This window comes from Mesoplodon bidens (assembly GCF_964165515.1).
Source record: "Mesoplodon bidens genome assembly, chromosome: 16".
Taxonomy (NCBI): Eukaryota; Metazoa; Chordata; class Mammalia; order Artiodactyla; family Ziphiidae; genus Mesoplodon; species Mesoplodon bidens.
In genome coordinates this window covers 63,424,959-63,437,793 of record NC_138173.1, presented here as the reverse complement: position 1 = coordinate 63,437,793, position 12,835 = coordinate 63,424,959, and the positions used below count along the sequence as shown (strand labels likewise).

The 12,835-nt window shown below is 39.4% G+C and overlaps 2 protein-coding genes across 8 annotated transcripts in view; one reads left to right on the top strand and one right to left on the bottom strand.

The window, feature by feature from the left end:
* The window catches only part of TATDN1 (TatD DNase domain containing 1), a 50,566-nt gene extending 40,061 nt beyond the window's left edge, over positions 1 to 10,505 (top strand). For all 7 annotated transcript variants that reach the window (XM_081214343.1, XM_081214349.1, XM_081214351.1 and 4 more), the window contains one exon: positions 10,246 to 10,505. In XM_081214343.1, the coding sequence (XP_081070469.1) occupies positions 10,246 to 10,390 (145 nt within the window). In that variant the 3' untranslated portion in view covers positions 10,391 to 10,505. The remainder of the gene's footprint in view (positions 1 to 10,245) is intronic.
* RNF139 (ring finger protein 139) lies at positions 555 to 12,835 on the bottom strand. Its single transcript, XM_081214341.1, has 2 exons — positions 12,311 to 12,835; positions 555 to 2,545 (listed from the first exon to the last, which is right to left on the bottom strand). The coding sequence occupies exons 1-2, from the start codon at positions 12,489 to 12,491 to the stop codon at positions 732 to 734; spliced, it is 1,995 nt and encodes a 664-aa protein (XP_081070467.1). The 5' UTR covers positions 12,492 to 12,835; the 3' UTR covers positions 555 to 731.

The window sequence follows — 12,835 nt, the reverse complement described above, 5'->3', positions numbered from 1 at the left end:
CAAAAGTTCAAAAGGACAATTTTATGTCAACTCTGCAAACAGATTGGCTAACAAATATGGTGATTTTTACATCAAAATTAAAACAATTAGCACATCCTGGTTTGTACCAAAGGTTAGTTGACATATAAATAAGCCTATTTCTCAACTCACACACTCTCTGAATTGGGACTTTCAAACCCAGCTCAACCACAGTGCTACTCTCAAATTTCAAAAAAGTGTCTCAATCACTTCTGGCAGCCTATTTTTTCCCTTAGTTTTAAAAATACTCTACATTTAGCATTTATCCTCTGGTCCAAATTATTTGATTTCTTTGATTTAACATGGTTTCCCCTGATTTGCATTTTTATTCGCTCCCACCCATTTTAAAGAAAAACTAGGGTCCAGAGTTAGATACATTATATACTTTCATTGAGGAATCTTTGGCACAGTTGACGCACCATATTATTACATCTGTTAAGAAGTTATTTGTTCAAATTTGTCATAAAAATGTGAAAATTTTATTCTATGTACAATAATGTACACAAATTTAAATAGGTCACCAAAGAGACCAGAAGTAATTGAAGAGGTATATTTACAGTAGCACATCACAGTAAACGGAAAACCATTCACAGATTCAACATTGATACTGTTTTTGTGCTTGGTTACACACTGAAGTGAAGCGTATTACTCCATTTTGGACGAACTGAACTTTAAACAAATACCTCAATGACCAATGATTAGTAAATGCTATTTTAATCAGTATCATCGTTAATCAGTTCTTCAGCTGCTGTGCCTGTGTGCTGAATCACTCCATTTCTTTCTCTTTGCGCGTCATCATCACAGTCTGAACTGTCGTCATTCAATTCCCTGTCAGATTCAGCAGCAGCTTCTCTTACAGCTTCCTCTGGATTTTCATTGGGTGCAATAAATCCATTGTTGTTAGATATATTTGAATTATCCTTGATATCATCTTCAATGTACACTTTCTGATGGCACATTGGACAAGTATCTTGAATGTACAGCCATTTCCGAAGGCAAAGTGCATGGAAATAATGATTACATGGTGTAATACGAGCAGATGTTGTAAACTCATGATAGCAGATTGCACATACATCATCTATTTCTTGTAGGCGGCTCCCTTTTATTTCAGGAAGTGAATTAATTTTTTTTACAGCAGTTCTACGATTCATGAATGTCTTCCAGCCATTTTTTGCTTGTAAGTAGATGTTAAAATAGGCATGTAAGCACATCATACAAGCCCGAATTTTACTTCCGGACTCAAACATCATAGTATAAGCCCCATTTCCAAACATTACCACTCCAAAGATAAATTCAATAATATTGCCTGTTGAGCGGACATAGTAGACATAATCATCAAGCTTTTCCCAGAGGACATTATAGTAGCCATCAATCATGAATAACGTATAAACCGTGAGAGAAACAATTACTTTTAAGCAGAGTTCCACACAAAAGGCTGTAACTGCAAACAACCATGTATTTAGTGCATAGTGATGCCAAAGAACGTAACTGAGTATAACAGGAAGAATAAACAGGCAAGCAGAGACAAAGAGCACAGGAAAATGTCTACGAAAAGATGACACATGAGAGGCACTGAGAGACATTAATACAGGGTCTGTCATTCCGTGGATGAAATGCAGGACTGCTGTTAATAAAAGGCACATGTTTCTACTTAAGCGAATAAGTCTCTCTTCTGGTCTTAGCCCACTTAAACCAGTCTGAAGAGCCAAAATAAAAAATAAAACAGGTGCTACAAAGCCAAGCCGCCTGTCATCTTCTTCAGTTGATCCAATAAAGGCCAATATTCCAAGACCCAAATAATGGGCTATTGAGGAAATTACAGCACTCATGCCCAGTACAGTGAGTGTAGAATCACATCCACTAATTATAAGATTACAAATGAGGTCCCAGAAATCATCCCAAGAATTAAAGAAGGAATCGGTTTCATTTGCCATCCTTAAAATGTACATTAATACTGTGGCCTGAGCTGTCATTCTTGTTAGCCAAAAGACTCTCAGGACATCTGGGAAACGAATCCTCTTCCATGTGTCCTCCATCAGTAACTGTAATCCATAAATTCGATACATGTGCCTCACTAAAAGGTAAACGTATCTTGTGGAATAATAAAACCACTTAAGTTTCACTACCAAGACAAGCACTGTATTTAACGTGAGAATCAAGGAAGAAGTAAAGACTAAAGTCTCTCGGATGTGTAATGGTAGCTCTGTGATTAAGCCTATTACAGGAACCAAGAGATCCAAAATAATTAACTGTGAATAGACGGAATGAATTTGGAGTAGTGTAATGTATCCAATTCCAAATGTTAGCTGTAGAACGATGAGTGCCATCCACAGCGAGGGCCCTTTTCGAGGAAGCAGCTCAATTCCAAAAGCTGATGTGTTGTAGGCACCATAGAAGTCAATGTGCAAAGCAGCATAATAATTTACCAACACTGAAGTTGCAGCTAATAGAAAGGCTGAGCTGTACATGTAAAACTTGAAAAGTGATCGCTGTGACAAGATCAGAACAATACTGGATACAAATATACCTAAAAAAAAAAAAAGAAAGGACATTGGAATGAAACATTTTTAAAGAATGTTTTTTCCACTAACAGTTATGATATTCTTCCCTTAGTAAGGAAGTATGAATATTTTCAAACTGATGAACATTAAGCCTCAAGACAATTTAGGCTTAAAGGCCAATAAATGTTTTTTGTAAAGTCAAAGTTCAACAGGACAGGTCAAACATATCCTTAAAAATCCTACCCCTTATTTCTAATTTCCAAAGTAATTCAAGTAGTAGTATATGTCCAGACACCAAATTACGAAATTATCTTCAAGATGAGTTTGTCATGATATACACAGTTTAACAAGCTTTAAACTTGAAAGAACATATTCGTAATTATTAAAAATATTTAAGATAATTCCATTACAAAAACATTAAGAATTAAAAATAACCCAAGTGGAAAACTTGTTCCTATTAAATCTGAGATTTCTCTTTCTTAAACGTGTTCTTTAGGAAATCAAGTTTCAGTTTCACACTTACCCCTAATTTTCCTCCTCTTACTCAAACTGAACTCCTGCTGGCTCTTATTTTTCCTGCTCCTTAAATCTGAGTATTCTCCGTCAGTCCAAATTCACTTTTTTCTGTACATACTTTCCCACAGATACCAGACATTTCCTCCAAGTTTCCTTTTTCCTGTATGTTTGACTCTTTTTCTTCAAATAGTCAACCCTTTTTACTGTTCTTCAAATTACAAAAGTAACATTCAGAAAACCACAACATGTTTTAATAAATCTTCCCCCTCCCCCCCTCTGTAAGCAACCAATGTACAGTCTGTTGTGCATCCAGCACCATCTTTCTTGGTGCTCTGACAAGTTTTTAAGTGAGATTACGATAAACTTTATTATCCAAGGTTTCAGCTATGGGAACCACACCCAAATATTCACCTACTTCCACTTCTACATTACGACTGCAACACTCAAATCTTCTAAAACCTACTGAACCTACTCTCGCCTCAAACAGCTCTTCCTTGCGATTTCCAATGTCAGTCAGAGGTACCATTGTTATTCTCCTAACAGTACCTCTAGCCCCTCATCCTCAAACTGACAATCAGTGACAAATTTTACTTATACCTATACCTCCCTTTTCTCAGTGACACTCACCTATTAGTCTGTCTCTGAAAACTCTCTCATCCAAATCCATCTACAAGCCATCACCAAATTGCCTTTCTTCATGTCTCTGCTCAAAATACTGCAGCAGCTCTGAAATTACTGTCAATTAAAACCTACACTCCTTGTCCTAACATTCAAGGACCCAATTTGCTTTAAAGTAACATTCCTCCCAACACACACACCAATGCTCCAGATTTCCTTCCCAAACATACCCCTTCTTCTCTGCCATAATTACAGCTGTATTTACACTCTTCTCTTTGCCTGGCAGAACGGCCCCATCAACTTCCCAAATCCCTGACTGTTCAAATCCTACCCATCCTACAGACCCACTTTTCCTGATACTGACTGTTCCTTCAGCTTATCTATAGAACTTGGCGAAACTCCTAATACTCATACACCACCTGATACTGAAGTTTGTAGTTATCTGAGTAGGTACCTACTCTATTATAGGGTCCTTGATAGCAAGCAAGGATCCTACCTTTTACATCTATAGATCCCGAAATATTTTGTAGAAAATAAAATAATTGGGGAAATAAACGTTTCTGTTGAATTCTGTGTTCTATTTTTAAAGGCAGCCATAAAATACAGCCCACTTGGAAACTGAAACCTATGAAAAGGTAAGACAGAGCTGAGAAATCAGACCTTGGAGTACAGAAAAAGTGACAAACTCCAAATTAAACATCCATCTCTCCACCTGATTTCAGCATGCAACCAAGACCAACACTGCATAATACAATAGAGCCATTCCACAATCTACTGCAGTTAAAAGCAAGGGCCAAGTTCCTCCAAATGATGACTTTGCCCACAAACTTAAAATTTTATCCTGTGCCTATGTGTTAGGTCATTTGTGAAAAGAACAACAGAAGAAAACAATCACCTGGAAGATACATCAACCTCTGCGCAAGAACCACCCAATTCGCTGAACAAGTGGGCCACTAATAATCCTCCCAAAGAGCCCTTTCAACAGAAAATGGGCTTTTTTTTTGAGCAGGTTTAGAAACCCTTCCTCTGGAAGGTAACAGGAAATGGAATTTAGTCAGCCACCATATGCCATATGTAATCTTTCTCTACACAGAAAAACAGAAGTATTTTTTCCTGGAACAAAACTTAATCTCCTAAAATTCGTCAAAACAAAACCAAGATAACTTCAGTTCTATTATATGTTACCTTTTAAAAGGTAGAAAGTCAAGCAGGGACTGTAAATTATTTTTAACTTGCTATTCACAAAGTGGTACATTAATTTTTACCTGTGAATATTCATGAACTTTGCTGTGACTTATAACCAGATCTTTTTATTCTAATAGCTTTTTTCCCCCCTGAAGCTTATTTTTACACAGATTAAGGAATTATTTGGGTTTTAGAAATACTTCTGGACAAAAGAGAGTGTGATAGACAAATAATGTAGTGAGACTACAACCTCAAAGTTTGGATGTCTCCTAGCAAGTTAACAATCTGATACTAATCTTTTTTTTTTTTAAAGTAAACACCCCTAAAGTTGATTTGTCTCCATTTAATCTTTTTTTAAATTAATTTATTTTTATTTTTGGCTGCGTTGGGTCTTCGTTGCTGTGCGCGGGCTTTCTCTAGCTGAGGTGAGCAGGGGCTGCTCTTCGTTGCAGTGCGCGGGCTTCTCATTGCAGTGGCTTCTCTTGTTGCGGAGCAAGGGCTCTAGACGTGCAGGCTTTAGTAGTTGTGGCATGCGGGCTCAGTAGTTGTGGCACATGGGCTTAGTTGCTCCCTGGCATGTGGGATCTTCCCGGACCAGGGATCGAACCCGTGTTCCCTGCATTGGCAGGCAGATTCTTAACCACTGTGCCACCAGGGAAGCCCCTGATACTACTCTTTCTTGATCAAAATTATTCCCCAAGATTTAATAATGACCAAACATTTCAAGAATAGTATAAAATTATTTTAATTTTATTATTATTATTTTAAATTTATTATTATTATTATTTAAAATTATTTTAATTTTTAAAATTCTTAAATTTTTCCTTTATACTCATGTTCCTGTGTATGGAATGTAGAATCAGTTCTCATTTCACAAGAAAAAAAGTTAACTTTCCAAGTCTTTCAAGTAATAGTCCCTCTCATGGCCTTCGGGAAGTGTTGTCAATAATATCAAAGTTTCGTTGCATTTTCACAACTTCAGACAGGCAACTCTTAATATTTAACCTGTAGGCCTAAGAAAATTAAGCCCCAGGACAGTTTCCTCATTAGGATTTAAGAGTGACCAGCAATAAGTAATCAAGGCTATATATAAATGCTACTTTATAAAGAAAAATCACCGTGGGACAGTGGCGCATAGAATTAACTGGAATCACAATTCAGGGATCCAATTCTCCAGTGATTAGAGAGCTTCACTAAAGTGCTCAAGGTAGGAAAAGCGGCAGGTATCAAAATCAATTCAGAGCTTTGAAGATATACATGAACTCAATTCATGAAAGAGTTCAGGGCCTTTTCAATTTGGATTACCAAAAATGAGCAAACAAAACAAGCTGAAAACAAAAAACAAACCACCATGCATGTTACACAGCAAAGTGTTTAATTCTTTTATGTGTAAAGTCCATTCATATCCTTAACCTTTCTGGAAGTTGGGGACTAAAAATTAGAAGGAAATAAGACATAACTCCCCAGGTACCTTAAATACCTTTAATATAAAATCTAAAGCAAGCTGTGGAAAAACATTTCAATGCCTGACAGAATAAAGACGGAACAGTACAAAAATAAATGTTTTAACTACATAACTCCCAAGGGAACCCTATGCAATGAAGTATAGAACAAAGTAAATAAAACATCTTGGGATGTACATCTTGGGATGTCAGTCTGTAGGTGTACTTGACAAACTATAGCATAAAGAAAATTTTTCTATCAAGCTCTTACTTTAGGTTAAAAAAAGTATTCTAAGTTTTTTATTAAGATAAAATTTGCTTTTAAATTAAATTTTTAACAACTATGTGTTTATTAAAAAGAAATATATGAACATTTTTTTAAAAAGTTCAACCCTATAGGTATTAAATGAAAAGTTAACCAAGTTTTGCATAAATAAACACACATTCATGGATAAATACTTGTTTTTGCTTTTTACCCAAAGGAGATCTCATTATAATAGTGGAGTTTTTTAACCTTTTCTAAAAATTACATTTCTGATTACTCATCAAAGAGGGCACCTTTCGATTTACTGACCATTCATGTTTCTTCCTCTGTGAATTGCCAGTTTATCTTTTGCTCATTTGTTTACGGAGTTGTTTTTCCTTATTGAATTGTAGTCATTTAAAAAATATTCTGACTACAGATTCTTTGTAGTTATCTGTAATGCAAACATCTTCTCCAGATGTGTGGCCGCTCTTTTCACTTTCTGATGCTGGCTTTTGATTAATAGAGGTTTTTAATTTTAATATCATTGAACTTATCAATCATTATTTAATACATTTGCTTTTACATATTTCTAAAGAACTTTTCCCTTACTCTAACCCTAAAAAAAAATTCTATATTTTCTTCTAAAACTTTTAAAGTTCTGCTTTTCACATGTAGATATTAATCCACTTAGAACTATTTATATATATATATATTATAAGTTTATTTATTTATTTATTTTGGCTGTGTTGGGTCTTTGTTGCTGCACGCGGGCTTTCTCTAGTTGCCGTGAGCAGGGGCTACTCTTCGTTGCGGTGCGCGGGCTTCTCATCGTGGTGGCTTCTCTTGTTGCGAAGCACGGGCTCTAGATGGAGGGGCTTCAGTAGGTGTGTCACAGGCTCTAGAGCGCAGGCTCAGTAGCTGTGGCGCACGGGCTTAGTTGCTCCGCGGTATGTGGGATCTTCCCGGACCAGAGCTCGAACCCGTGTCCCCTGCACTGGCAGGTGGATTCTTAACCACTGCGCCACCAGAAAGTCCGAACTATTTATATATTGATGTGAGGTAGGGATCCAGTATAATTTTTTCCACGTGAATAACTAAATAACCACTAACTGAATAGTCTGTATTTACCTCAATGTATACTTCCAATTCTATCTCTGAAACACATCAAGTTTCTCTACATACATGGGTGGTCTGTTTCTGGGCTTTCTATTCTGTGCTATTTACTGGTCTATTTGTCCACCTCAGTAGTTCTCAACCAGGATCAGTTTGCACACCCTCCCTTCCCCTCCAGTCATCTGGCCACAATCCCCACGCCCCCACCAAAGAATTATCCCATCCAAAATGTCAACGGTATCTCTGCTGAGAACCCCTAAGGCTATCCCAATGCAGTCATAATTACAACTGCTTCACTTTGTTTTTACACTTCACAGGTTTTCTGAGTTCTTTCTACAGCACCAAAAATAACTCTCATTTTTTCCAACAACTTCATTGCATGGCTGAAACTGATAATGTTGTATAATGAACAGATTCTCTTTCAATAGACATTTAGATTAACAATTTGTTTTTGATTTGTTATTACCAACAATGCTGCAATGAATATCCTTGCCAACAGTTTTTGCACAACTATATCTTCAGGCCAAGTTCTTAGAACTGGAATTGTGAGTCAAAAGGTATACGATGAATTTTAGTTGATAGCACCAAATGGCTTTACATAGAAATAACACCTTACAAAAATTGTTTAACTTCATCTATTTCCCCATACTTCTGCCAAACTAGTTTTTATTAAAACTTTGAATTCTTCACCAATCTCATAAGTGAAATTTTGTTTTAACTGCATTTGTTAAATTATAAATGAGGCTGAGTAATTTTTGTTTTGCTTACTGACCATGTGCATTTCATTTACTGTGAAATGCTTATCCTGGGCCCATTTTTCTCTGGGAGTATAAATTTTTCTTATTGACAGAGTAAAACGTTTATTAGTACTTCAACTAAATATGACGCAAATATTTTCCCCTTAGTGTGTCATTTTTAAGAATCTTTGTAAAAAAAGAATTTTTTCATAAAGAAGTTTTTCATTTTTATGTACTCAAATTTATCAAATTTTCCCTTGCAACTTCTGGATTTTCTTTTATGTTTAGAAAGGACTTTCCACTTCAATGAATTGTCATTATATGAGTAATACTATTAAAACAAACTACTATGCTTGCATTTTCTGCCTTGGATTTAGACTTGTTAATTCAGCATTACGATGCACTGGGCTGCATTTCATTTAGCATTGAACACCTAAGAATAGCTTAATGTTCTTAAAAATTATATATATTATATAATATGACCTTATTTGGATCTCCAAAATGAGATGCTTTATATTCTGACTTGCTGAAATTCTCTTATTAGTTTGATACCAAATAAAAGTATAGCAGTAATAGTTTTTTGTAGGGGTAGGAGACTAAATTCTTCAGACACTAAATAAAACTGGATGCAGAATAGATTTCCATGTTTACAATTCCATTTTCGGGAAAAAGGTGAGAGTGACAAATTTTGAGATTTATATACAGTAGCACAGAGAGGTCTACAATTATTAAAAAACTAACCAGGTAGAACAATTGATCTCAACCATCCTTTGGTATCTTTTACACACAAACCTGTCACTTTCAATAACAAATAAGATGCTTCATCGAATGGTCCTCAAATAGTTAAGACATTTGTTTTTATTCAGGATGAAATTTTTTACCACCAAAACCAGTTTTTAATAATTTTAGCATTCTTACAAATGTCATAAATTAGCATAATTACACTGCCATAATGTGAGGAGCAGTCAAATGACAGATTTGGAAAATATTTTGTATCTCTCATAAAGTCTGACCCAGAGAATACTCTGGGATCAAAATTTTCATATAAACAGCACCAACATTTTGCTGATGACTTCCAAAAACTGAAATATCTGTAACACAGTATGGTTTCCCCCCCACCCCGGTACGCGGGCCTCTCACTGTTGTAGCCTCTCCCGTTGCGGAGCACAGGCTCCGGACGCGCAGGCTTAGTGGCCATGGCCCACGGGCCCAGCTGCTCCGCGGCATGTGGGATCTTCCCGGATCGGGGCACGAACCCATGTCCCCTGCATCGGCAGGCGGACTCTCAACCACTGCGCCACCAGGGAAGCCCCACAGTATGGTCTTAATTGAAGTATTAAAAAAATTTTTTAAAGCTACCATGTTTACCAGTAGCTAACAATTAAATGGCCCTTACTAGGTTCCAGGTACTGTTACAAGAACTTATGTCCTTATTTATTGCCCTTAACACTTGATAAGAGAGATACACCATTATGATCCATCTTTAAAAAGGTACCGATAAGAAAAGGGAGGCACAGAGCAGGTGTAACTTGCTTGAGGTCACATTCTTCTTTAACCTCTCAAATGCAAACTTCCATGACTTGCTACAAAAAATAAGAAGCAGGGATATAGTACAAGGAAAACACCAGATTACTTTATTCAGTGTTCTTAAACTACAAAAGATTTAACTAAAGAAAATACTCCTTTAAAGCTCCCTAGCCTGAAGCTCAACTCTGAGTACACTGCACTAAAGCACCTGGTCCCCAAGGGGCTCTCAGAGGCTCTGTAGTTACATGCCAGAAGAACACTCAAGACAGTGGCTACACTACTGGCAGAAAGAGTATGTGAATCCTCTCAAACCCAGTTTTGTTTTGGTTTCTTTTTTCCAGCTCCTCCACCATGGCCTCCTCCCTCCTCTCCAAGCAGAAGCGGGGAAAGCCCCTCCTACCAGCCTCAAGTCCATGTTACAATACACTTGGTTATTCAGTGCCCAAAACAACACTTGGTAATCCCAAATTTCATAAAGTTCCCTAGAGCCTCTGCTCTCTCTCTAGCAAACTCTCTCTTCTCCTGTGGGGTTCAGGAATAGAAATCATCAGTGTTCTCCATTTCTCAGTCTCCGCAACCCAGGAATCAGCACAGGCCTTGACTGCACGCATGTCATCAATTAACGTGGAGAGGCGGGGAGGGGTTGGGAGTCTATCAGGCTCAGCTGGGACCACCTTTCTATAATGAGACAAGCAACTGCCTGTTAATTTATGATCATGATGAGTGACTTCTAACTGGCAGGAATAAAATGCTTTCCCAACAGGTCCCCATTCTTATTAATTTCATTGTAACATTATTTAACTAACCTCACTTGTATTCCCTATCAGAATTAAACAAAATATGTTAAGTACAAAACATTAAAGCTAGCTAATGTTCTTTTTTTATTGCGGTATAATCAATAGATAACATTATATCAGTTTCAGGTGTACAACATAATGATTCGCTATTCCTATACATTGGAAATCACACAGCTCCATTTTTGCCACAAATAAGAGGGCATTACATTTTGCAGTGGTAAGCAGGATGGCTGGGATTAAGTAGCTGGTGGGTTACTGAGAAGTCTTGTGCTAAAGAACATCACGTTCACATCTGTTAGTTTTAAGATCTAGCATATAATCATTATTATAGCATTCTGTATCTGGATTGCAGCTGTACTGAGGAGGAAGATGAACCATGCCTGATGTCAGAAGATTGTTAAGCCTAGGTGCTGGCAACCAATTATTTGCTGTGTATCAAAAGCAAAACACTTAACCTCTCTCAGTTTCCTCATATGTAAAATGAGAATAACACCACCCACCCTCCTTTGAGGGATTTTTGAACGTTAGGTTAGATAATACCAGTGAAAAGCCACTGCAAAAGTAAAGTACCAAACAAATGTAAAGTGTTGTTATAAACAAAACTCAACATCACCACTTTTTTAAAAAGTAGGAATAAAGCAGCAACAGATGGCTCCTAATTCAGAAAGGCTTGGTAAGGACCTCACCATTAGCTCGTCCTCAGCAACACTTCAAAAGCACAGCCTCACTAAAAACTAACACAAGAACTACCTCATCAACAAAATTTGCCACGTTTCAATTACTCAAAAACTTTTTAAGCGTAAATGCTTCTCACTCTGGTAATGCAAGTGAAAATGGGGAGTGAAGTATAAGATGCTTTTAACACTCCATTCATATGCAACGAAGACACTGATTTTCAAGTCTTACCACTTCCTAGCCACGTTTTTATAACCGTTCTCAATACCTTCTTCTCTATTCACGGAAAATTTTAGGACTCGTTGTAAGTATCGCCTTCTTCGTGAGGATTTTTCTAACAGTTTCAAGGTCTGACATTCTCTTTCGTTTGGATGTCATTTAAATGACAACATACGAGTACTCTGCATTTTGGAAAGGGGGAAACTGAGGCCCAGGCCTCGGCACGACGAGCCCAAGGTCACACACGGCGAGATCAAAAACGTAAGCAGAGTTGCTGTTTTTCCAAGGCTGTCGCATAGAACGCGGTTAAGCCAGTACTCATTCCCCTAGGGAAACAGCAGGCACAGAGCCGCAGGCTCACACCTCGCTGCTTTTTCCCCGCCCTCGCTCAGAGGCAAAAATGAACAGGAGACTGACTCGCAGGGAGGACCGCTCCGCTGTCAACTCTGAGACAAATGTCATCTCCTCCTCCCGCCCGACCCGCAAAGACGCCCCCGGAGGGAAACGAAACTAGCGCGTACACACACACACACACACACACACACCACCGCCTGCGCGCGGCTGCCCTCTCCCTCTTGCACGTCTCGGCCCGCGAAACTAGTACACACACACATACACACACACACCCCACAGCCTGTGCTCGGCTGCCCTCTCCTTCCTGCACGTCTCGGCCCGCGGAGCCGTCCCCGGACGCAGGCTACCCCGTCCCCCTCACCAAGGAGCCGGAGGAAGATCTGGAGTCCGATGCAGAACCGGCTTTGGCTGGAATCGTAGTAGGAGTTGAAGATGGCGTCGATGATGTAGAGGCAGGGCACCCGGAGCGCCACTTCGAGCGCCGCCCAGACATGCTGATGGGCCATCCGCACCTGCTGCTGCGGGGGCCCCACCGCCGCCATGAGCCGCTGCCACACCGGGGCTGGGCGGGCCGGGCAGGGCCGCGCGGGGCAGGGGCCGGGACGGCGGCCGGGGGCGGAGGCGAAGGCGGGCGACTCCGCCCCCGCCCTCCCTCCTCTCGTGTCTCTCTCACGGCCCGCCCCGCCGCCCGCTCGCGTCTCTCGAGCTGGAGCAGGCGGCGGAGGCGGCGGCGGAGGCAGCAGCGGCGGCTCCCGGGAGGCCTGTGGGTGTCGGTGTTTCCGGCCGGCTATGGTCTGGCTCCTCCTCCCTCCACCGCCTTCCCCGCCCGCGAAGCCACCATCTTGACCTCGCCCGCCCGCCTCTGCAAGTTGCGGCTGTTGCCAGG

Coding starts and splice junctions, on each gene's coding strand:
- RNF139 (XM_081214341.1), bottom strand. CDS start 12,491: ATGGCGGCGGTGGGGCCCCCGCAGCAGCAGGTGCGGATGGCCCATCAG. Junction 2,546..12,310: donor GATCTTCCTCCGGCTCCTTG/GTGAGGGGGACG, acceptor TTTTTTTTTTAG/GTATATTTGTATCCAGTATT.